This window comes from Hoplias malabaricus, chromosome X2 (assembly GCF_029633855.1).
Source record: "Hoplias malabaricus isolate fHopMal1 chromosome X2, fHopMal1.hap1, whole genome shotgun sequence".
NCBI lineage: Eukaryota > Metazoa > Chordata > Actinopteri > Characiformes > Erythrinidae > Hoplias > Hoplias malabaricus.
The window spans coordinates 53,789,216-53,815,814 of record NC_089819.1 but is presented as its reverse complement, the minus strand read 5'-3'; the positions used below and the strand labels follow the sequence as shown (position 1 = coordinate 53,815,814).

General features: G+C 40.9%; 1 protein-coding gene across 1 annotated transcript; it reads left to right on the top strand.

The window, feature by feature from the left end:
• On the top strand, positions 1-21,818 carry LOC136677424 (uncharacterized). The gene is made up of 30 exons (XM_066654941.1): positions 1-133; positions 245-317; positions 511-647; positions 727-882; positions 994-1,135; positions 1,526-1,698; positions 1,783-1,911; positions 2,114-2,299; positions 2,823-2,967; positions 3,884-3,934; positions 4,631-4,798; positions 6,609-6,670; positions 8,583-8,655; positions 8,877-9,010; positions 9,090-9,245; positions 9,358-9,499; positions 9,903-10,075; positions 10,160-10,288; positions 10,963-11,148; positions 11,674-11,818; positions 14,126-14,298; positions 14,392-14,472; positions 18,135-18,207; positions 18,401-18,540; positions 18,620-18,775; positions 18,892-19,033; positions 19,434-19,606; positions 19,689-19,817; positions 20,290-20,475; positions 20,974-21,818. The coding sequence occupies exons 1-30, from the start codon at positions 101-103 to the stop codon at positions 21,127-21,129; spliced, it is 4,002 nt and encodes a 1,333-aa protein (XP_066511038.1). The 5' UTR covers positions 1-100; the 3' UTR covers positions 21,130-21,818.
• The last annotated feature ends 4,781 nt before the right edge of the window (positions 21,819-26,599 follow it).

The following is a 26,599-nucleotide window of genomic DNA, read 5'->3' as shown; positions in this document are numbered from 1 at the left end:
GGACGAGCTTTAAAACACGAACACACAACCAGCCTCTTCTTCCAGTGTATAAATACCCACTGTCAGTGCTTGCTCGTAGCCACTTGTCCTGGATTACAAAATGATGATGAATCTCCTCCTAGCTGTGCTCCAGGTAAAGACAACTAGGCTCATTCTGTTCGAAACTGAATTGTATTTTATGCGTAAAAAGGATTCATGTTAATAATGCTGTAATATTATATCTGTATCTCAAATATCACTTCAGGTCTTGGTCACAGTGAGTGTGACGTCATCGTTGCAGGATCCTGACGCTGGAGACTCAACATGGTCACTTTCTGGTGTGCAGAGCTTATTCTATTGAGTTTGGTGTTGTCCTACAATGTGTCTTGAACGTAACATGGACTGCAACTAAACTCCTGCTGATGTGGAGACTGTTGTGGATGATCATGAAATCATTCGTATTAAATGTATATGTCATGTTACTTATGAACACATTCATTATTAACATATTTACTGTTCTTCATAATGAAGAGCCCTACCAAGACGTTCCAGTTCTGCAGTTTCCAGAGTCTTCTGTGGAGTTGAAGAGGAGAAAGAGAGAGTGGGCGATTCCACCAATCAACATCCCAGAGAACGTCAGAGGACCTTTCCCCAAACAGATAGCTCAAGTGAGTAGAACTGATCTCTAACTAAAGCTGGAAATCTGTGTTTATTTTATTTTGTACTAAAGTGTCTCTCTGTGTCCAGATCAAGTCCTCTAAGGCTAAAGATGTTAAGATCACATACAGCATCACTGGAGGAGGAGCAGACCGGCCCCCAGTGGGACTTTTCACCATAAACAGAAACACTGGCTGGCTCTACGTCACAAAGCCTCTAGACAGAGAGGTCAGAGATAAATACTGGGTAAGAGTTGTTGTTTCTTTACTCCAGTGGAGCATTTCACAGTTCATCCCAGTCGCCCTGTGGCTGTATGGTTAGGTGAATTCAACAGGTCTTTTTTTCTGCCAATTTCAGCTTCAAGTCCACACTGAGGCAGCAGAAGGTGAAGGGGAAGCTCCTATGAAGGTTGTTGTCAATGTGATTGATATGAACGACAATAAACCTGTCTTCACTCAAGACACTTTCCGTGGCTTTGTTCCAGAAGCTGCAACACTAGGTATCTATGTTACTGGCATTAAGTGGGTTAAATTAGACCAAGGATTCTCAGTGTTTTTCACCATTAAACCATTGTTGGGATAAAAACAATTCATGACCCCACAACTTTAATTAAATGACTTTGAGGGTGAACTGTTGAATTCTGCTAATGTAGGTCAAAGGTTACTTTACTGGACAGAAACTGACCATATCACATTTGTATTTGTGAGGCTGAAGTACAGAATCAAAGCATTGTTCACATATAAAAGAAGGATTGTTTGGTGGGTCTTTAGAGGATAAATATTCCTGTGCATCACGCACAATAGACAACAGACCCCTGGGTTAAAAAACCTGGATTAAACCAATGACTTGTGGATTAAAGATGTCTATATTTCACTTACTGTCTCTGAAGGATTTGAGTTCATGAAGGTGACAGCCACTGATGCAGACGAACCCAACAGTGACAATGCTGATATCAGATACTCCATCATCAGTCAGACGCCAACAGAGCCACATCCAAAAATGTTCGACATTAATCCTGTGACTGGAGGCATTCGAGTGGCCGCTAACGGACTGGACATAGAGGTGGGAGCACAAGTCAGGGTTATAAACGCTGTGTTGAGTTTAATGAATGAAAACAGCATCAGTAAAGAACATGATCTCTTTCAGAAACATCCTAAATACACCTTGGAGATTCAGGCCGCAGACATGCAGGGCCATGGCCTCAAAACCACTGGAAACGCTGTTATTACTCTGGCTGGCAAAAACAACCACGCACCTCAGTTTGAAAACACCTCGGTAAGAGAGAGAGTGAGAGAGATGATATTTTCACATGGAGTGCACCAACAACAGTTACTCCAACAATGGATTAAGTTTTATGTTGTTTTCTAAGTGCGTTTTGCAAGTTTTAAATCTAGTACATGTCCAAATGCTGCATGTGAGCCTATGTTTCAGCAGAAGTTACCTCCGAACTGTGAATGTAAATGTCTCTGTGATTCAGTACACTGTCTCAGTGCCAGAGATTGCACTAGGAGCAGTGGTGGTGAAGCTGCGAGTGAAGGACGAAGATGAACCTCAAACACCTGCCTGGACAGCCAGGTTCCGCATTATTAACGGAACAAGTGATGGACTTTTCAGTGTCAGCACTGGACCTTGCAAACAGGAGGGGATCATCACCACTGCTAAGGTATTTCAGAGCCTCTACACTCTCAGGAAAACTGTCAGTTGTGGTACTTTTAAAGGAACACTATGTAGTATTTTTCCCTTCAAATTAAAGTTTAAAAATTATTGTGACGCTTCGTTGACACGTAATAGGGAGAAGGGGTCCTCTGTTATTGCTACTCTGCGCTCAGCACTTCAGAAACAGCACTATGTAGCTTTTGTAGAAGGATAGGAAACCACCTCCACTCTTCTCCCTCACCACAGATTTCAGTAGGGTGCTGTAAAAATTCATTACAGTAGGTGGCGCCACAGGAGCCAAAAGGACCCCAAATATTAGCTTACCTTGATCCTTTAAGGGTGCACATTCAGTACTTATTTTAGGGAACATAATTGTACAATATTTAATACTACTTGTAGGTTTTTTAGTTGTGTGGATTTCATATGACTACTTACATGTCCAGGACTTATACATTGTTGTTTAATTTAGCCACAATTCAACTGTGTTCTTCTTGTAAGTTTTTCTGTGTATGATTTATTTTCCCACTCAGCCACTGGACTTTGAGCAGGAGAAGCAGCACACTCTGCTGGTGATTGTGAAGAATGACATTCCTTTTAGCCAACCTCTGCCCACTTCCACCGCCACCGTCACTGTGAATGTTCAGAACGTAGTGGAGCCAGAGGAAAAATGTAAATGTGAAGCTTAAGAAACAAAATGTTCCTAATGTTCCTTTCCTTACACTGTGAAATGATCATGTATGTCCTGGAAAAACGAAAAACACTTTATAAAAATGACCGTGGAACCATGAATAAATGAAACATAATAAACCATGTGATGTGTTGACTTTGAGGAAAATGTGTTTGTGTGAAAAGTCAGTAAATATTGGGGTATGTGTAAAACTGAAATGAAAGTGGAAATGTAAGAGGAACATGGTAAACACTCTTGTAGCATCTTCTTATTGTTGAGGGAGGAGCTGAGACACAAGGAAGGAAAGTCAGATAAATACACACATGTGGTGTGTATAAAAAGTAAAGTGAAGTAATGTGAATTCAGTACAAAAATATATAAAAATCAGTTGTGTAAGAAGTATAAAAATTCAGCTAAAATCAGTTCAGTTTAAAAGGAGTTCTTCAGTAAAAAGTCAGTTTTCTCAGTAAAGGAATTCAATTTATTCAGAATAAATAATAAGAGCACATTTAAAACAATAAGAGCGTGTATAAAACACAGTTTAAAACAATTACTTTACTGTTAAATTAGTTCATTAATCATCTTTGTTGATGAGTAGAAAAACAGTAATAATTCACAATTGGAACGGTTCATTCCAGTGGAACATGAGATCTGCAACCGATTGTAATTTGTCTAATCAGACAGTAGGGAGAGCTCTCTGTGGTTTTCCACACCCTGCAATAAATACAGCAGTGGGGAAAAAACACACAACGTTAGAGTCTCATATATTATCTCCCCTTTTCAGGTATAATATTGTATTAAATGCGTTTTTTACCATAAAATGTTGAACATAAACATTGTTTGGAGATACAGGTGTGTTGATATTTTCATTTCTGTTTGTTAAATGTACTTAAAAACCCCATTCTTGTGGCTGGCTGTGTCAAGTTCAGTCAAAGCAGAGTAAAAGCTATGAGGTCTGTGGAGTGGAAAATGTGAGTAAGTGTGCTGCCTCTTTAGTGAATGTACATTGACAAAGGTCATTTTATCTATTTAATTTGTGCTCTAATGTGTGTGAGAATGACTTCTAATACTGAATATAAAATGGTTTATGTGCCCAATTCCTCAGTTTGTTTGCCTTGTGTGTAAACATACTACTTGCAACACAGCAGTGATGAAACACCAATGTAGTGGAATTTGTAATGCACACTTTACGGTGGCATAAGCACTACATTGCGGAGTCAATGATAATTAATTATTATTTTATTAATAATTAATTATTTAATTCATTTTGATAACCTCCATGTTTGGGAGTCATTAAATAATATGTAGTGTCTTTACCTGTCTAATTTTACCTTAGACAAGTAGGTCATCATGTTAGATGACTTTACAGATTATACAGCAGAATTAACTAGAATTAATTATTATTAATGAATTATGCTAATTGATGTGCCGTAGGTTCTTGGCTCTGAAATTGAATCTGAACTAGAAGTAATAATTCTATACAACAAAAGTGCACACACAAACATATAACCAAGGATTGGTTTTATCACACAAGTGGTTTATTAATAATAATATCAAATAATGCAGATTGATTATACATTCATATAATGAAATGGATTACAGCGATACATGAGGGAACAGGGAGATTAATATATGAGGGAATTTCTCTATGATAATTACCCTAAATTCTAGAAAAGGCTATAGTTTATCCCAGCGAGCATTCAGCACCAACCCTGAGCAATGAAAGGAATGTGACCTTACATATCCCTGGAGATGGACTGGAGATAGCTGGGAGTATGACGCTGATGTGCAGTGCTTTCCGGCACAACTTCCTGGAGAATTGCAGATGCAGGCCTTGTAGTAAGATAAGATTGGAGCTTCTCTTGCTCCTGATTGTTTCCTGTACCTTGGTAGTGACATCACATAAAATTTATGACCCTTGACAAGACAAAAGCTTGAAGCCCATCCCTTTTTTTGAATGAAGGGCCAGGATTCTGAATCATACTTTTGCAATATAAAAGATTATATGTTAACACAAACTAATATCATTAAGACAACCATGTTTTACATAATTATTAATCAACTACACACATAGTATGTGGCTACCTTGGTTCTACATGAATTCATATAAAACAAAAATGACTTTAAACACATGTAAATTAATCCCACCCATTTTGATTGTTCAAATGGAATTAATTTCAAACAGGTGTGCACATATGTAACTTCAAATTGTTTTAAACCAATGGGAATTAAAGTTTAATTAAGGTTAAACTGATTCTCAGGAGTGTCTCTCTGCATTCTGCATTTGAGAAGAGTTCCATGATCCCCCAAGACCCTGTCATAAACTTTCCTTGAAAGGACCTATAGTGTCAGTTTTATGACTCTCTGACACAGACAGCCAGGCACCAATTTGGGGCTAGTTCTTTCTGAAAAGCTTATCTCAAATTCCCATCTTGCTGGTGTGGTTCGGAGATGTCCCTGAACTAAGAGAGGTCCTTCGGCATAATAAGGTAACTTTGGCATATGAAGTCCCCAAAAAGTATAATATCTTTTACCGTTCATTGCGGCACTGTGCGCAGCAGGTAGGTGTCGCAGTCACACAGCTTCAGGGGCCTGGAGGTTGTAGGTTCGATTCCCGCTCCTGATGGCTGTCTGTGAGGAGATGGTGTGTTCTTCCCGTGTCCGCATGGGTTTCCTCCGGGTACGCGGTTTTCTCTCACAGTCCAAAAACACACATTGCAGGTGGATTGGCGACTCAAAAGTGTCCTTATTTGTAAGTGTGTGAGTGAATGTGTGTGTGTGTCTGTGTTGCCCTGTGAAGGACTGGCGCCCCCTCCAGGGTGTATTCCCGCCTTGCGCCCAATGATTCCATGTAGGCTCTGGACCCACCGCGACCCTGAACTGGATAATAATAATACATTTTATTTTTGGCGCCTTTCAAGACTCTCAAGGTCACCGTATATAAGAAAACCAAAGCAAAACAACAGGTATAAACAAAGCTATTTAAAGCAGGCTAATTAAAGAGATACATAAAATCAAAGGACTAGGCTAAAGACTGTATGCTGTCCTGAACAGGTGGGTCTTGAGGCGTGATTTAAAAAATGTTCAGGGAGTCAATATTACGAATGTCTGGTGGGAGGGAATTCCAAAGACGGGGGGCGGTGCGGCTAAAAGCTCTAGACCCCATGGTGGTCAGTCAGGCTGGAGGGACAGTGAGACTGATGGATGAGGAGGATCTAAGAGTCCGGCAGGGTCTGTTTATGTGGAGGAGCTCTGTGAGGTATGGTGGGGCAAGGTGATGGATGGCCTTAAAAGTAAACAATATGAGTTTAAAATCAATGTGAGATTTAACAGGGAGCCAGTGGAGCTGTTGAAGAACAGGGGTGATGTGATCAGTGGATGGAGTTCTAGAGATAATACGGGCTGCAGCATTCTGAACCAGTTGTAACTTATGAAGGGACTTGAAGGGGGGACCAGATAAAAGAGAATTGCAATAGTCCGCCCAAAAAATGGATGGGCGGTTGCAGATAATGAATGAATGAAAAGTCTGTTACACCAAATGTCTCTGGAGAACTTGTTGAATATATGTGATTTCCTAAACATAATTGGACTGAGCAGGAAAAAGGTTTCTGGCAAAACACGTATGTCACTAACTTCCCATATCATCCAGTGGATGAGTTGGAGGACAGTGGTATGTCAGAATTCCTGATGTTGAAAGACAAGTTCTCTGAAGTGAGTGCCCCAAATTGAGAGTACCTCCTCAGGTACTGGGCAAACAGGTGAGAGGGGAAGACTGTACTGAGAAGTAGCTGAACTGCAGAATGCATTAGAGCAAAAGAAAAGAAAGATATATCAAGCTACTGTCAGTGACCCTGGTGCAAATAGTGCTCCATCTCAGTTGTACAATATAATAGTGCTCAAGATACACCCATAGGCCTGCAGTTATGAAGCTACTTTAAGGGGATGTCTCAGTTAACTTTACCCACACTTTTTGTGTTCACATTTTCAAGGAAAGAGTGCCACAGAACTCTATAAACAACTGACCTCTGAGTTCAAGAGTAGTAAGAAGAGCCCAAAGAAAATTCCTCATGCACCCTAGATTTGAGACAAAAAAATTATGTTTGCCAGATAATAAGCAAATCAGGCCTTAATATTGACCCAGCATTAGTCCATGTTCCAACAGACTGTACTGACTGGACTCCAGAATATTGGTATCAAAATGGATATGCAGTCCCTTCTCTTAGATTTAAAGACAACAGATGAATGATTGCTAGAAAAGCTGAACACAGCATGTGTGAATGAGGTGAAAAGACAAAGAAAAGAGGAATCTTGTGCTACAGCAAGCTGCTGTTGTCCATCCAGTCCATTCCGAAGGGAAAACAGTTGCAAAGCAATACCCTACAAAACAGGAATCCAATAGAGAAATTCCAGTGAGGGAATTATGGTCGTGAGTGCAGTTACATTCTGAATTAACTGCAGATGATTTACTAAGATCTACTAAGTAAAGGAAAGAGGACAGTACAGTAATTATCACGAGATAAGATAAAAGCATGTATGAGTGTCTCTAGCTCTTTATTTGAGTCTCATTTTGTTAATATTTAATAAGTGGAGAAAACAGGACTTGGTCAGTTGTTAATGTCAATGGCAGATGACAGAGATGAAATAAAACACCTAAATGACAAACACTAGAACAGGCAGCAGAGGAAACTCACCAAGGCTTTGCTTAATTCATCATTCAGCAAACAACATTCATCATTAGATCAAAAGGTCTTGAATGGAGTGGTGGAGTTCAACAACAAAATGAGCAAATGCTTATATGATCTCAGCAGGAAACAGACGACAGGAAGTGGGTCACACTGAAGAAATCCTCCCTAATTCCTAAGTTTGTACTCTTTAGTCAACGCTGTGTCCTGCTAGAGCTGACCTGGACAACAGTAAGTGCTGTCATTGGGAGGTGGAGACATCTAGGAGCAACAGCAGCTGGACGCAGCTCACCGAATCAGAATGGCTGAGTGAAAATATCATGGAATGAGGCCAAGCAGCCACACAGACCTGAGATTCTGGAGCACTGGAACCGTGTTCTCTGGTGGTCTGACAGTGTATAATCTACAAGAAGCCTGGAAAACGAACCTGAAAATCAGGTTTGTTCAAGGTTTTAAATACGTTCTGTTGTCTCTGTAAATTCCAAAGGCCACTTTGACCAGTGAGCACTCCACTTATTGCTTAATTTCAACCCCCGTATGTGCACTTTGGGTAAACAAAGAACATGAAAATGCTGATGTACTTCAATCTGTATTTAACAAACATTTCACAACACTGTAGCTGCAGAGAGGACGAGCTTTAAAACACGAACACACAACCAGCCTCTTCTTCCAGTGTATAAATACCCACTGTCAGTGCTTGCTCGTAGCCACTGGTCCTGGATTACAAAATGATGGTGAATCTCCTCCTAGCTGTGCTCCAGGTAAAGACAACTAGGCTCATTCTGTTCGAAACTGACTAGTATTTTATGCTTTAAAAGTTTTCATGCTAATAATGCTGTAATATTATATCCGTATCTCACATATCACTTCAGGACTTCAGATTTATGCTAATAATGTAATACGTATATTTATGTATCTCCTTATCTTACATATCACTTCAGGTCTTGGTCACAGTGAGTGTGACATCACCGTTGCAGGATCCTGACGCTGGAGACTCAACATGGTCACTTTCTGGTGTGCAGAGTTTATTGTATTGAATTTGGTGTTGTCCTACAATGTGTCTTGAACGTAACATGGACTGCAACTAAACTCCTGCTGATGCACAGCTTTTTCATGCTGTGAGGAGACAATGTTGTGGATGATCATGATCATGAAATCATTCGTATTAAATGTATATGTCATGTTACTTATGAACACATTAATTATTAACATATTTACTGTTCTTCGTAATGAAGAGCCCTACCAAGACGTTCCAGTTCTGCAGTTTCCAGAGTCTTCTGTGGAGTTGAAGAGGAGAAAGAGATGGAGTATTCCACCAATAACCATCCCAGAGAACGACAGAGGACCTTTCCCCAAACAGATAGTGCATGTGAGTAGAACTGATCTCTAACTAAAGCTGGAAATCTGTGTTCATTTTATTTTGTACTTAACTGTATTTCTGTGTCTAGGTCAATTCTGATAAGTCTAAAGATGTTAAGATCACATACAGCATCACTGGAGAAGGAGCAGACCTGCCCCCAGTGGGACTTTTCACCATAAACAGAAACACTGGCTGGCTTTATGTCACCAAGGCTCTAGACCGAGAGGCCAAAGATAAATATGTGGTGAGAGACATTGCTTCTTTACTCGATGTGGAGCATTTCAGAGTTTATCCCAGTCGCCCTGTGGCTGTATGGTTAGGTGAATTCAACAGGTCTTTTTTTCTGCCAATTTCAGCTTCAAGTCCACGCTGTGGCAGCAGAAGGAGTAGGGGAATCTCCCCTGGAGATTATTGTTAATGTGATTGATATGAACGACGATAAACCTGTCTTCACCCAAGACACTTTCCATGGCTTTGTTCCAGAAGCTGCAACACTAGGTATCTATGTTACTGGCATCAAGTGGGTTAAATTAGACCAAGGATTCTCAGTGTTTTTCACTATTAAACCATTATTGGGATAAAAACAGTTCATGACCCCACAACTTTAATTAAATGACTTTGAGGGCGAACTATTGGATTCTGCTAATGTAGGTCAAAGGTTACTTGACAGAAACTGACCACATCACATTTGTTGTTCTTGAGGCCAAAGTACAGAACCAAAGCATCGTTCACATATAAAAGAAGAATCGTTTGGTGGGTCTTTAGAGGATAAATATTCCTGTGCATCACGCTCAATAGACAACAGACCCCTGGGTTAAAAAACCAGGATTAAACCAATGTCATGTCTATATTTATATATATCAGATGTCTATATTTTTCTCCTTCGTTACTGTCTTGGAAGGATTTGAGTTCATGAAGGTCACAGCCACTGATGCAGACGACCCCAACACTGACAATGCTGAAATCAGATACTCCATCATCAGTCAGAATCCAGCAATGCCACAGTCACACATGTTCGCCATTAATCCTGTGACTGGAGCCATTCGAGTGGTCGCTAAAGGACTGGACAGAGAGGTGAGAGCACAAGTCAGATTTATAAATGCTGAGTTGAGTTTAATGAATGAAAACAGCATCAGTAAAGAACATGATCTTTTTCAGAAATATCCTAAATACACCTTGGAGATTCAGGCCGCAGACATGAAGGGCCATGGCCTCAGAACCCCTGGAAAAGCTGTGATTACTGTAGCTGGCAACAACAACCACGCACCTCAGTTTGAAAACTCCTCGGTAAGAGAGAGTGAGAGAGATGATATTTTCATATTCAGTACAACAGTTACTCCAACAATGTTGGTGCTCTATCCTGGGTGAAACCCTAGTGCCCGATGCAGTCCTCCAGATGGAGAGTCTTTCCTTGTTGAGAGTATGCTGTGCACATTTGGCTGCCACGTCTTGCCAGTGTGTGCGGATTGAATGTTGAATAGAAAGATGTTCTAAAAGTATACTTGGGTTTCCAAAAAGGTGCTTTACAAGTGTAACCAAAACTAAATTAAACAATTGATTTATCGGGACTTTCTTCCTTTGTAAAAATTTTCTCATACATAAATCTCATCAAATCTTTATTTCTTCTGTATAAACGTGGGTGCAGCTGCATGTGTGTAGAATCATCATACTCAAAGCCAAGCAAAGCCTAGACGGTCATAATTTTGCACTCAGTGCAATTAAGAAGAGTTGGATATTCTTAATTAAGAACTAATCATACACTATCAGTACCTGATCTCACAAAATTTGCTATAGTTGAATGTCATTAAAGCAACTCAGAAATATTCCAGTATCTACTGTTAAACTTTCACAGAAGAGTCAAGACTGTAACCAAATTAAACAGACACATGCACCCTACAGAAACCCTATGTTTCAGCAGAAGTTACCTCCAAACTGTGAATGTAAATGTCTCTGTGATTCAGTACACTGCCTCAGTGCCAGAGATTGCACTAGGAGCAGTGGTGGTGAAGCTGCGAGTGAAGGATGAAGATGAACCTCAAACACCTGCCTGGACAGCCAAGTTCCGCATTCTTAACGGAACAAGTGATGGACTTTTCAGTGTCAGCACTGGACCTAGCAAACATGAGGGGATCATCACCACTGCTAAGGTACTTCAGAGCCTCTACACTCTCAGGAAAACTGTCAGTGGTGGTACCCTTAAATTTACACTATGTAGTATTTTTACCTTCAAATTAAACTTTAAAAATTATTGTGACGCTTTGTTGACGTGTAATAAGGAGAACGGGTCCTCAGGTATTGCTATTCTGCGCTCAGCACTGCAGAAACAGCACTAGGTAGCTTTTGTAGGAGGATAGGAAACCACCTCCACTCGTCTCCCTCACCACAGATTTCAGTAGGGTGCTGTAAAAATTAATTACACTGGGTGGCGCCCCAGGAGCCAAAAAAAACCCCAAACCTTACCTTGCCTTGATCCTTTAAGGGTGCATATTCAGTACTTATTTTAGGGAACGTAACTGTACAATATTTCATACTACTTGTAGTTTTTTTAGTTGTGTGGATTTCATATGACTACTTACATGTCCAGGACTTATACATTGTTGTTTAATTTAGCCACAATTCAACTGTGTTCTTCTTGTAAGTTTTTCTGTGTATGATTTATTTTTCTCTCTCAGCCACTGGACTTTGAGCAGGAGAAGCAGCACACTCTGCTGGTGATTGTGGAGAATGACATTCCTTTTAGCAAACCACTGCCCACTTCCACCGCCACGGTCACTGTGAATGTTCTGAATGTAGTGGAGCCAGGTGAAAAATATAAATGTGAAGCTTAAGACGCAAACTGTTCCTAATGTTTCCATTTTTTACACCATTGAATAATCAAAAAACCTCAAGGAAAAATGAAAAACACCTTTATAAAAATGACTGTGTAACCATGAATAGATTAAACATAATAAACCATGTGATGTGTTGACTTTGAGGAAAATGTGTTCCTGTGAAAAGTCAGTAAATATTGGGGCATGTGTAAAACTGAAATGAAAGTGGAAAAGGTAAGAGGAACATGGTAAACACTCTTGTAGCATCTACTTATTGTCGTGGCAGGAGCTGTGCATAAGAAAAATCAGATGAATATACCAGAAAAACACGCAATTTCCTTTCCATAAATAAAGTTGAAACATATGTAACACACATAGGTGTGGTGTGTATAAAAAGTAAAGTGAAATAATGTGAATTCAGTACAAACATCTATAAAAATCAGTTGTGTAAGAAGTATAAAAATTCAGGTAAAGTCAGTTCAATTTAAAAGGAGTTCTTCAGTAAAAAGTCAGTTTTCTCAGTAAAGGAAAACAATTAATTCAGAATAAATAACAAGAGCACATACAATACGAGCATGTTTAAAACAATTACTTTACTGTTAAATTTAGTTCATTAATCATTTTTGTTGATGAGTAGAAAAACAGTAATAATTCACAATTGGAATTAGGTTCATTCCAGTGGAACATGAGATCTGCAATCGATTGTAATTTGTCTAATCAGACAGTAGGGAGAGCTCTCTGTTGTTTTCCCACACCCTGCAATGAATACAGCAGTGAGGAAAAAAACAAAACGTTAGAGTCTCATATATTATCTCCCCTTTTCATTTATAATATTGTATTTAATACTTTTTTACCATATAATGTTGAACATAAACATTGTTTGGAGTCAAGTGCAGTCAAACCTGTGTCTGTGGAGTGGAAAATGTGAGCAAGTGTGCTGCCTTTAGTGAATGTACTTTGACATAGGTAATTTTATTTATTTAATTTGTGCTCTAATGTGTGTGAGAATGACTTCTAATGCTGAATATAAAATGGTTTATGTGCCCAATTCCTCAATTTGTTTGCCTTGTGTGTAAACACACTACTTGCAACACAGCAGTGATGAAACACCACTGTAGTGGAAATTGTAATGCACCTGTTGGGGTGGCATAAGTACGACGGAGTTTTAGGGCCACAGCGTTGAAAAAAAAAAAAAAAAAACATTTTGAGATTAAAGTCAGAATTCCGAGAAAAAATCTCAGAATAATTCTGAGAAAAAAAGTCGGAATAATTCTGAGAAAAAAGTCGGAATAATTCTGAGAAAGAATCTCGGAATAATTCTGAGAAAAAAACTTGGAATAATTAACTGTGTATAATGGGGCAGACACAGTGTAATTGTGGGATGCAGTGTGTTGCTTAAGTCATACTATGGTATAGATTTCAGGAATAAACACTCAGTTCAAACATTAATTATTATTTTATTAATAATTAATTATTTAATTCATTTTGATAACCTCCAAGTTTGGGAGTCATTAAATAATATGTAGTGTCTTTACCTGTCCAATTTTAGCTTAGACAAGTAGGTCATCCTTTTAGATGACTTTACATTTTATACAGCAGTATTATTCATTCATTCATTATCTGTGGTGGGTCCAGAGCCTACCTGGAATCATTTTTCGTCACAAGGCGGGGAATACACCCTAGAGGGGGCGCCAGTCCTTCACAGGCACAGACACACATTCACACACTTTGGAGTCACCAATCCACCTACCAACATGTGTTTTTGGACCATGGGATGAAACCGGAGCACCCGGAGGAAACCCACGCGGACATGGAGAGAACACACCAACTCCTCACAGACAGTCACCCAGAGCGGGAATCGAACCCACAACCTCCAGGTCCCTGGAGCTGTGTGACTGTGACACTACCTGCTGCGCCACCGTGCCGCCACAGCAGGATTAGCTAGAATGAATTATTATTAATGAATTATGCTCATTGATCCGTCATAGGTTCTTGACTCTAAAACTGAATCTGAACTAGAAGTAATAATTCTATACAAGAATGGTGCACACACAAACAAATAAACAAGGATTGGTTTTATCACAGAAGTGGTTTATTAATAATAATATCAAATAATGCAGATTAATTATACATTCATATGATGAAATGGATTACAGCGATACATGAGGGAACAGGGAGATTAATATATGAGGGAATTTCTCTATGATAATTACCCTAAATTCTAGAAAAGGCTATTGTTGATCCCAGCAAGCATTCAGCACCAACCCTGAGCAATGAAAGAAATGAGACCATGTGACCTTACGTATCTGTGGAGATGGACTTGAGATAGCTGGGAGTATGACGCTGACGCACTGTGCTTTCCGGCACGACTTCCTGGAGAATCTGCAATTCTCCAGGAAGACTTGTAGTTGCAGCCGCGAGTGTTCCTTTTCTCCCGAGATTTTCAGATACAGTGACAACTCCGTCAGAGCTGGTGGTGTTCTGAAGGTCTCTGTGGGGATTCTCCGTCATCGCTGATCTGCTGCTTTGTGAGAGACAGTCCCTGCTGGTCTCTCCTGGGCAGGTCTCTCCTCATCTCAGGAGGTCATTCTGAGGGTGCGTGTGGCCGTCTTTTTCGTCGCTGGTCCGGAAGCTCTGTCAGAGGTCTCCTTCATGCTCTGGGTGTGGCGTTGAATTCTTGCTGGAATAACTACAGCCCTGTTTACTATAGTTCTCTATTAGGGACAACATTAATATAGAACTAATGTCTATTTGGACCACGTTTATGGGGCAAGACTGTTTAGGAAAGCCATGAGAGTCTGACGCCTGCAGAGGAGCCTGCAGAGTCATTTCAAAACCAAAGTCATTTTCTTCTTTAGCCCTGAAATAGGCTAAAAGACAAACAGTGTAAAGCGAAGAAAGGTACAGAAGAAGCAGAGCAAAAGAAAGCATTTGGCGCCCCTGGGTTTTAACCAGAGTTTAGAAAACCCACCTTTAATACCGATTGGATAAGATTGGAGCATCTCTTGCTCCTGATTGGTTGTTTCCTGTACCTTGGTAGTGACATCACATAAAATGTATGACCCTTGACAAGACAAAGGCTTGAAGCTCATCCCTTATTTGTGAATGAAGGCCAGGATTCTGAATCATACTTTTGCGATATAAAAGATTATATGTTAACCCAAAGTAAAATCATTAAGACAACCATGTTTTACATAATTATTAACCAACTACACACATAGTATGTGGCTACCTTGGTTCTACATAAATATATAACACAAATGACTTTAAACACATGTAAATTAATCCCACCCATTTTGATTGTTCAAATGGAATTAATTTCAAACTGTTGTGCACATATGTAACTTCAAATTGTTTTAAACCAAAATTAAATTAAAATTAAGGTTTAATTAAGATTAAACTGATCCTCAGGAGTGTCTCTCTGCATTCTGCATTTTAGAAGAGTTCCATGATCCCCCAAGACCCGGTCATAAACTTTCCTTGAAAGGACCTATAGTGTCAGTTTTATGACTCGCTGACACAGACAGCCAGGCACCAATTTGGGGCCAGTTCTTTCTGAAAAGCTTATCTCAAATTCCAATTTTGCTGGTGTGGTTCAGAGATGTCCCTGAGCTAAGAGAGGTCCTTCGGCATAATATAGTAACTTTGGCATATTAAGTCCCCTAAACATATAATATATTTTATTAAAATTAGTAATCTGTTCATTTCCGCTACACCACATTTGAGTCTTCTCATTTATTATCTCCCCTTTTAAGAGGTACAACATTTGAAGGCACTGCTGGGACATCCTCTCAGAGGATGAATGTCATTCGGGCAGACAGCCTCTGATGGAGCTCATACCGGGGTGAAGGAAGCTTTGCTGTAGTGAGGATAAGACGAGGGAGCTGAAGAATGTGCACCTTAGCTGAGACCAGAAGACATCAGTTACATCAAGGCGAGTCTAATCTTGCAGCAAGAGTTCAATTTCCTCAGTGGCAACAATGGCAGAGGTGCTGTAGAATTTGCAAATAGTGAAAAGCCTGTTATACCAAATGTCTCTGGAGAACTTGTTGAAAATATGTGATTTCCTAAACGCATCTGAACTGAGCAGGAAAAAGGTTTCTGGCAAAACACGTATGTCACTAACTTCCCATATCATTCAGCACTTAGATAGAGAGGAAGTGGATGAGTTGAAGAGACAGTGGTATGTCAGAATTCCTGATGTGGAAAGACAAGTTCTCTGAAGTGACTGCCCCAAATTGAGAGTACCTCCTCAGGTCCTGTTCAAGGGGTGAGAGGGGAAGACTGTACTGAAAAGTAGCTGAACTGCAGAATGCATTAGAGCAAAAGAAAGCAAGATATATCAAGCTACTGTCAGTGACCCTTGTGCATATATTGCTCCACCTCAGTTGTACAGTATAATAGTGCTCAAGATACACCCATAGGCCTGCAGTTATGAAGCTACTTAAAGGGGAAGTCTCAGTTAACTTTGCCCACACTTTGTGTTCACATTTTCAAGGAAAGAGTGCCACTGAACTCAATAAACAACTGACCTTGAGGTCAAGAGTAGTGAGAAGAGCCCAAAAAAATTCCTCATGCACCCTAGATTTGAGACAAAAATTTCTGTTTGCCAGATAATAAGCAAATCAGACCTTAAATTTGACCCAGCATTAGTCCCTGTTCCTACAGACTGTACTGACTGCCCTCCAGAATATTAGTATCAAAATGGATATGCAGCCCCTTCTCTTAAATTTAAAGACAACAGATGAATGATTGCTAGAAAATTGGCTTATCACAAGATTGGCTTATCACTCCAACATGGCGCCCTCCTTGGCGAACGTGTTTGCTCGCTCTGCTCTTGAGTGCTGGCTTTTTCTTCTTTTTTGGGCCCTTTATACTCTTTCTAAAGTGCACAAAGGCCATGCAATGCTAACATATGACAGACAAACGCGGCTGGACATTGCATCTTATAATCACTTTCATTTTACCGGTGTTATTCCACCGGAGCTACAACACACTGTTCGCTCAAACAGCCGAAAACAGGACTTGATCAGTTGTTAATGTCTGTGGCATTCAACAGGTTATTTTTTTCTGCCAATTTCAGCTTCAAGTCCACACTGTGGCTGCAGAAGGAGAAGGGGAAGCTCCTATGAAGGTTGTTGTCAATGTGATTGATATGAACGACAATAAACCAGTCTTCACCCAAGACACTTAGCATGGCTTTGTTCCAGAAGCTGCAACACTAGGTATCTATGTTACTGGCATCAAGTGGGTTAAATTAGACCAAGGATTCTCAATGTTTTTCAACATTAAACCATTGTTGGGATAAAAACAATTCATGACCCCACAACTTGAATTAAATGACTTTGAGGGCGATCTGTTGAATTCTGCTAATGTAGGTCAAAGGTTACTTTGAGGCCAAAGTACAGAACCAAAGAATTGTTCACATATAAAATAAGGATTGTTTGGTGGGTCTTTAGAGGATAAATATTCCTGTGCATCACTTTATAATCAATTAATTCATAATTCAGCAAACGACATTCATCATTAGATCAAAAGGTCTTGAATGGAGTGGATGGAGTTCAACAACAAAATGAGCAAACACGTATATGATCTCAGCAGGAAACAGATGCCAGGAAGTGGGTCACACTGAAGAAATCCTCCCTAATTCCTATGTTCGTACCCTTGCTAGAGCTGCCCTGGACAACAGTAAGTGCTGTCATTGGGAGGTGGAATCGTCAGCTCACAGAATCAGAAAGGCTGATTGAAAATATCATGGACTGATCTGGAGAAGCCAAGCAGCCACAGAGACCTGAGATTCTGGAGCACTGGAGCCGTGTTCTCTGAACTCAGGGTTCAGGGTTCAGTGTCTGGCGGTCTGACAGTGTATAATCTACAAGAAGCCTCGGAAATGAAACTAGAATCAGGTTTGTTCAAGGTTGTAAATAAGTTCTGTAGTCTCTGTAAATTCCAAAGGCCACTTTGACCAGTGAGCACTCCACTTATTGCCTCATTTCAACCCCCATATGTGCACTTTGGGTAAACAAAGTACATGAAAATGCTGATGTGCTTTAATCTGTATTTAACAAACATTTCACAACACTGTAGCTGCAGAGAGGACGAGCTTTAAAACACAAACACACAGCCAGCCTCTTCTTCCAGTGTATAACTACCCACTGTCAGTGCTTGCTCGTAGCCACTGGTCCTGGATTAAAAAATGATGGTGAATCTCCTCCTAGCTGTGCTCCAGGTAAAGACAACTAGGCTCATTCTGTTGGAAACTGACTTGTATTTTATGTTAATAATGCTGTAATATTATATCTGTATTTCACATATCACTTCAGGTCTTAGTCACAGTGAGTGTGACGTCACCGTTGCAGGATCCTGACGCTGGAGACTCAACATGGTCACTTTCTGGTGTGCAGAGCTTATTCTATTGAGTTTGGTGTTGTCCTACAATGTGTCTTGAACGTAACATGGACTGCAACTAAACTCCTGCTGATGTGGAGACTGTTGTGGATGATCATGAAATCATTTTTATTAAATGTATATATCATGTTACTTATGAACACATTCATTATTAACATATTTACTGTTCTTCATAATGAAGAGCCCTACCAAGACGTTCCAGTTCTGCAGCTTCCCGAGTCTTCTGTGGGGGAGAAGAGGAGAAAGAGAGGGTGTATACTTATTCCACCAATATACATCCCAGAGAACGACAAAGGACCTTTCCCCAAACAGATAGTGCAAGTGAGTAGAACTGATCTCTAACTAAAGCTGGAAATCTATGTTCATTTTATTTTGTACTTAACTGTATTTCTGTGTCCAGATGAAGTCCTCTAAGGCTAAAGATGTTAAGATCACATACAGCATCACTGGAGAAGGAGCAGACCTGCCCCCAGTGGGACTTTTCACCATAAACAGAAACACTGGCTGGTTCTATGTCACCAAGACTCTAGACCGAGAGGTCAAAGATAAATATGAGGTAAGAGACATTGCTTCTTTACTCCAGTGGAGCATTTCACAGTTCATCCCAGTCGCCCTGTGGCCGTATGGTCAGGTGAATTCAACAGGTAATTTTTTTCTGCCAATTTATTTCAGCTTCAAGTCCACGCTGTGGCTGCAGAAGGAGAAGTGGAACATCCCTTACCTGATCTTGTCGTTGTGTTTGATATGAATGATAATGAACCAGTCTTCACCCAAGACACTTTCCATGGCTTTGTTCCAGAAGCTGCAACACTAGGTATCTATGTTACTGGCATTAAGTGGGTTAAATTAGACCAAGGATTCTCAATGTTTTTCAACATTAAACCATTGTTGGGATAAAAACAATTCATGACCCCACAACTCGTCAGTTAATTAAATGACTTTGAGGGTGAACTGTTGAATTCTGCTAATGTAGGTCAAAGGTTACTTTACTGGACAGAAACTGACCGTATCACGTTTGTATTTTTGAGGCCGAAGTACAGAACCAAAGAATTGTTCACATATAAAAGAAGGATTGTTTGGTGGGTCTTTAGAGGATAAATATTCCTGTGCATCACTCACAATAGACAACAGACCCCTGGGTTAAAAAACCTGGATTAAACCAATGAGTTGTAGATTAAAGATGTCTATATTTCATTTACTGTCATTTACTGAAGGATTTGAGTTCATGAAGGTCACAGCCACTGATGCAGACGACCCCAGAACTGACAATGCTGATATCAGATACTCCATCATCAGTCAGACGCCAACAGAGCCACATCTAAAAATGTTCGACATTAATCCTGTGACTGGAGGCATTCGAGTGGCCGCTAAAGGACTGGACAGAGAGGTGAGAGCAAGTCAGGTTTATAAATGCTGAGTTGAGTTTAATGAATGAAAACAGCATCAGTAAAGAACATGATCTCTTTCAGAAACATCCTAAATACACCTTGGAGATTCAGGCCGCAGACATGCAGGGCCATGGCCTCACAGCCACTGGAAAAGCTGTTATTACTCTCACTGACATCAATGACAACGCACCCCAGTTTGAAAACACCTCGGTAAGAGAGAGTGAGAGAGATGATATTTTCATATGGAGTGCACCAACAACAGTTACTCCAACAATGGATTATGTTTTATGTTTGTTCTATAAATGCATTTTGCAAGTTTTAAATCTAGTGCAAGTTCAAATGCTGCATGTGTCTAGAATCATCGTGCTCAATGCCAAGCAAAGCCTAGAGGGGCATCATTCAATGGAGCTCCATTCAGTACTATTGGGAAGTGATGTTGTTGGAGTTAGAGTGATATTTTTAATTAAGAACTAATTATCCACTCTCAGTACTCGATCTCCCGAAATTTACTATAGCTGAATGTCATTAAAGCAACTCAGAAATATTCCAGTATCTACTGTTAAACTTTCCCAGAAGAGTCAAGGCTGTAACCAAATTAAACAGACACATGCACCCTACAGAAACCCTATGTTTCAGCAGAAGTTACCTCCAAACAGTGAATGTAAATGTCTCTGTGTTTCAGTACACTGCCTCAGTGCCAGAGATTGCACTAGGAGCAGTGGTGGTGAAGCTGCGAGTGAAGGACGAAGATGAACCTCAAACACCTGCCTGGACAGCCAAGTTCCGCATTCTTAACGGAAAAAGTGATGGACTTTTCAGTGTCAGCACTGGACCTAGCAAACAGGAGGGGATCATCACCACTGCTAAGGTACTTCAGAGCCTCTACACTCTCAGGGAAACTGTCAGTGGTGGTACCTTTAAAGGAACACTATGTAGTATTTTTACCTTCAAATTAAAGTTACAAAATTATTGTGACATTTTGTTGACAGCAGGTCCTCAGGTATTGCTAATCTGTGCTCAGCACTGCAGAAACAGCACTATGTAGGTTTTGTGGGAGGATAGGAAATCACCTCCACTCTTCTCCCTCACCACAGATTTCAGTAGGGTGCTGTAAAAACGAATTACACTAGGTGGCGCCCCAGGAGCAAAAAAAACCAATCCTTAGCTGGTGTTCCTTTAAGGGTGCATATTCAGTACTTATTTTAGGGAATGTAACTGTACAATATTTCATACTACTTGTATGTTTTTTTTGTTTTTTTTTTGTGGATTTCATACAAGTACTTACATGTCCAGGACTTAAATATATAGTTGTTTAAATTAGCCATAATTCAACTGTGTTCTTTTTGTAAATATTTTTCCCACTCAGCCACTGGACTTTGAGCAGGAGAAGCAGCACACTCTGCTGGTGATTGTGGAGAATGACATTCCTTTTAGCAAACCTCTGCCCACTTCCACCGCCACCGTCACTGTGAATGTTGTGAACATAGTGGAGCCAGAGGAAAAGTGTACATGTGAAGCTTAAAACACAAAATGTTCCTAATGTTTCCATTCCTAACGAAAAACGAAAAACACTTTATAAAAATGACTGTGGAACCATGAATAAATGAAACATAATAAATCACGTGATGTGTTGACTTTGAGGAAAATGTGTTCCTGTGAAAAGTCAGCAAATATTGGGGCATGTATAAAACTGAAATGAAAGTGGAAATGTAAGAGGAACATGGTAAACACTCTTGTAGCATCTTCTTATTGTTGAGGGAGGAGCTGAGACACAAGGAAGGAAAGTCAGATAAATACACACATGTGGTGTGTATAAAAAGTAAAGTGAAGTAATGTGAATTCAGTACAAATATCTATAAAATCAGTTGTGTAAGAAGTATAAAAATTCAGCTAAAATCAGTTCAGTTTAAAAGGAGTTCTTCAGTAAAAAGTCAGTTTTCTCAGTAAAGGAATTCAATTTATTCAGAATAAATAATAAAAGCACATTTCAAACAATAAGAGCGTGTATAAAACACAGTTTAAAACAATTACTTTACTGTTAAATTAGTTCATTAATCATCTTTGTTGATGAGTAGAAAAACAGTAATAATTCACAATTGGAACGGTTCATTCCAGTGGAACATGAGATCTGCAACCGATTGTAATTTGTCTAATCAGACAGTAGGGAGAGCTCTCTGTGGTTTTCCCACACCCTGCAATGAATACAGCAGTGGGGAAAAAACACAATGTTAGAGTCTCATATATTATCTCTCTTTTTCGGGTATAATATTGTATTAAATGCATTTTTTACCATAAAATGTTGAACATAAACATTGTTTGGAGATACAGGTGTGTTGATATTTTCATTTCTGTTTGTTAAATGTACTTAAAAACCCCATTCTCGTGGCTGGCTGTGTCAAGTTCAGTCAAAGCAGAGTAAAAGCTATGAGGTCTGTGGAGTGGAAAATGTGAGTAAGTGTGCTGCCTCTTTAGTGAATGTACATTGACATAGGTCAAACAGGTGAGAGGGGAAGACTGTATTAAGAAGTAGCTGAACTGCAGAATGCTTTAGAGCAAAAGAAAAGCAAGTTCTCTTTCAAGCATTCATTTCGGTGTCTCACTATGGGATAGGCCCCCTTCGCGTATACCTCAGAAGCTCTATTACACTACGACAGCCCCTGGGCTGGCTGACAGCTGTGATGCTCGGGCGCCACCCCCAATATATAATACGGAGCACGACATCATAACCTCATTCAAAACCTTCTTCTCGCTTCACTCCAGAAGCCTTCATTCTCTCTCCTCTCACGACACCTAAGCTTCACTGTCCGCAGACGGGTTTGTTGGTTTGTCTCCAAACAACGGCTATGTAGCTAACGGGCCCTGCTAACTAACCACCATGTTAGTTGCGGCTTTCGGCTACTCGTTAGCTCTTGTGCTTGCGGTACTATTTGGTCACCACACCAATTGTTTCAAACAGCACAGTCTAAGCACAATTTAGCACACCAGCTAAATGGCTGCAGCAATGCAGGCGGTGTCTATTGGGGATGGAGAACCAGTGTGGACCAGCAGCAGGTCTGCTCCATTTGTCTCGGGCTGCGACATGCCTAGGCAGCATTGAATGACCCGCGTTTTACCGTTAAAAGCCTCCACTATAGGCTTGCACGCCAAACCAATTTTTCAGACGAGGACCCCCTTGTGTCCGGCGCTACCATTACGCCGACTTTACAGCAGGCCACCATGCCCGTTGAATCGTCCACCCTGTGGATCTTAGCTGGGGTGATCAACTCAACTCCCTCGCCCCTCTGCCCACCCTGCTAGACGCAGAGGATGAAGAGGCAGAAGAGGACTATGAGGATGGCGGTTCAGAATTTCTTGTCTCTGATGAGGATGTTGAATTCGAGGACTCTGTTTCTCCACCCCGCCCAGATAGCAAAACACCCTGGTGCCATGCAGGCCACTAATGACCCAGATGGGACGCCACCATCGCCCCTTCTATGTGTGGATCTGCAGGATGTGCTCAAGCGCGCACATGACAAGCTGGACATCCCGTGGCCAACCGTGCAAGCGGAAACTGCAAAGTCATGCTACGAGGGGAAGAGACTGCCACGGGCAAAACAGGCTGCAAGACAGTGATGGAGAATTAGGAAAAAGTGAGCATATGAAAAACATATGAATCCACTTATTCATAGATCAGGCATGGGACATTTCCCCAGAGGCAAGAAATATAGAAAACATGAGACTAATAAACAAATAATATAGAGACATGATAATTATTTTAAACAAATGAGTTTTATGGCAAAAAATAAAATTAAAATGGTCAAAGGGATACTTGAGATTAAAACTCTGGCCTGAACTCTGTAGGAGAAAAGGAGAATGGTGTAGCATGAGATTGATTGGTACAGTATGATAAGACATCCTTAGAAGATAAGGGTACCATTTTAATTGGGGTCCTATGGAATGCAACCTAATTAAAAAAAATAGGAGGGGCGAGATGATCTCACCCCAAAAAGTGTATGTAAACTGTGGTTTTCAGTATGTCAGTGTGAGTGAGTCTGCAGGAGGCCTTCTGGGACTGCTCCCCAATGCTTTAAGAAAATAAAGAACCTGCTGATCTTCCAAGAGGTCGTCTTTCAAGTATTTTTTAAGAACTTATTCTTTCAAGTATTATTGTTAGACTAGATACAAGATTAACATGTCGTGGTAACAACAACAGCTACTCCCCATATTTCCTGAACTAGTGGAGGAGTTAGCTACTTTCTGGAAGGAGAAGCCATTTACTGGCAAAACTCCTATTCAGTGGGGGATCTTCCCTCGAGATGGAAGGTATGCCTGCGCATGCCTCCAATGGAGCCCCTGCCGCTCAGCAACCAGCAACCCTACGCTACCCTCTAAAGCTGACCGCTTTCAGTCTAACATGACTGAACAGGCTAATAAAGCAGTGGCGCTTTCCGTGAGAGCCCTGAATGCCATCTCCATGCTGACAGCCTACCAAGCTGAACTGCAGGACGAGACATCAGCCACGCCAGGTCTGTCTCAGTGGAAAGAGATTTGTGTGGTCACTGACCTCGCCCTCCGTCTCCAGAGATGCGCAGTCATGAAACATTGCCAGAGTCAAGGAGAGGTGCCTGTCTGTTATCTTGATAGCTCCGCATTGGCCAGGCAAGCACTGGCTGGCGGAGATCATACAGATGCTTCAGGGCAACCCCTGGCCCCTCCCGCTACGCAGAGATTTGCTGGCGCAAGCAAGGGGAGAAATTGATCACCCACACCCAGAACGTCTGGCTCTATGGGTATGGCCCGTGAGTGGTTTAATTTAAGCATAACAGGGTTGCTGCTGAATGTGATTGAAACCATTCAGAATGCTAGAGCTCCATCCACCATATCCGTACAAGTGGCGGATATTTGCGCAATGGTGCTCAGACAAACTCGAAACCCTGTTTCAGTGCTCTGTCAGGGTTATATTAGCTTTCCTCCAAGATTTGATTGACAAAGGCAGATCATTTTCCACTACTAAAGTTTACCTGGCAGCTATAGCAGCAAGCCATGTGGGCTTTGAAGGGAAAACTGTGGGGCAACACCCTTTGGTGTGCTGTTTCATGAAGGCGGCACGGAGTAGATTGCCGCTCTCCAAACCTGTGTCTCCATCTTGGGATTTGGCCTTGGTGCTGGAGGCTATGTCAGTTGCACCTTTTGAGCCACTGGACCAGGTGGGCTTTAAGGTTTTGTCTTTTAAGTCAGCACTTTTGCTATCCCTGGCATCGGCTAAGCTTGTAAGTGAAATACACGCATTTTCCGTGTGCTCTACATGTATGCAGTTTTCGCAGGGGGACTCTAAAGTATGTTTACATCCTTTATTCCCAAGGTTATTCAGCCTTGTCTCCCTTTGGAACTTCAGGCATTTTATCCTCCACCTTTTACCTCACCAGGCCAGCAGCAGCTGCATAGGCTATGTCCTGTGCGAACACTGCAAATATATGTGGATAAAATGAAGGAATTTAGGAAAAGTGACCAGCTTTTCGTGTCGTGGGCTAAACCATACACAGGGAAAGCGATTACAAAACAAAGACAATCACATTGGATTTCAGATGCGATAGCTTTGGCATACTCCAGTAAAGGACTGGCAGTTCCACTGGGTGTCTGTGCACACTCCAAGAGAGGTGTAGCAACCTCCTGGGCAATCTTTAGAGGTCTCTCGATTCAGGAGGTGTGCACAGCAGCGAGCTGGTTCTCGCCTCATACGTTCGCCAGGTTTTATAAAATGGATGTGACAGCACCTAGTGTAGCACATATTGAGCGCTGGCTCTGGATCTAACAGTCCCAGCCTTTTTGAGGCATAGCTGATTGACAGTATGTTCGGGATAGGCTTCTCTAGCAATACAAAAAAAAAAGTAAGGATATTCCATAGTGAGACACCAAAATGAATTCTTGAAAGAGAACTTTAGGTTACTAATGTAACCCCGGTTCTCTGATAGCATGACTGAGGTGTTTCACAAGACCACCCTCCTTGCAGTGTGAAGAGGAAGAGGTGTACCTGTTTTGAATGAGGTTATGATGTCATGCTCCGTATTATATATTGGGGGTGGCGCACGAGCATCACAGGTGTCAGCCAGCCCAGGGGCTGGTGTAGTGTAATAGAGCTTCTGAGGTATATGCGAATGGGGCCTATCCCATAGTGAGACATCTCCCTCATGCTGTCAGAGAACCAGAGTTACATAAACCTAAAGATATATCAAGCAACTGTCAGTTACCCTGGTGCAAATAGTGCTCCACCTCAGTTGTATAGTAAAATAGTGCCCAAGATACACCTGCAGGTCTACAGTTATGAAGCTACTTAAAGGGGAAGTCTCAGTTAACTTTGCCCACACTTTTTGTGTTCACATTTTAAGGAAAGTGTGCCACAGAGCTCTATAAACAACTGACCTTTGAGTTCAAGAGTAGTAAGAAGAGCCCAAAAAAAATTCCTCATGCACCCTACATTTGAGACAAACATTTCTGTTTGCCAGATAATAAGCAAATCAGGCCTTAAAATTGACCCAGCATTAGTCCATGTTCCTACAGACTGTACTGACTGGCCTCCAGAATATTAGTATCAAAATGGATATGCAGCCCCTTTTCTTAGTTTTAAAGACAGCAGATGAGTTATTGCTAGAAAAGCTAAACACAGCATGTGTGAATGAGGTGGAAAGCCAAAGAGAAGAGGAAACTTGTGCTACAGCAAGCTGCTGTTGTTCCGTCCGAAGGGAAAACGGTTCAGGGTTCAGTGTCTGGGGGTCTGACAGTGTGTAATCTACAAGAAGCCTGGAAAACAAAAATAAAATCAGGTTTGTTCAAGGTTGTAAATAAGTTCTGTAGTCTCTGTAAATTCCAAAGGCCACTTTGACCAGTGAGTACTCCACTTATTGATTCCTTTCAACCCCCATATGTGCACTTTGGGTAAACAAAGAACATGAAAATGCTGATGTGCTTTAATCTGTATTTAACAAACATTTCACAACACTGTAGCTGCAGAGAGG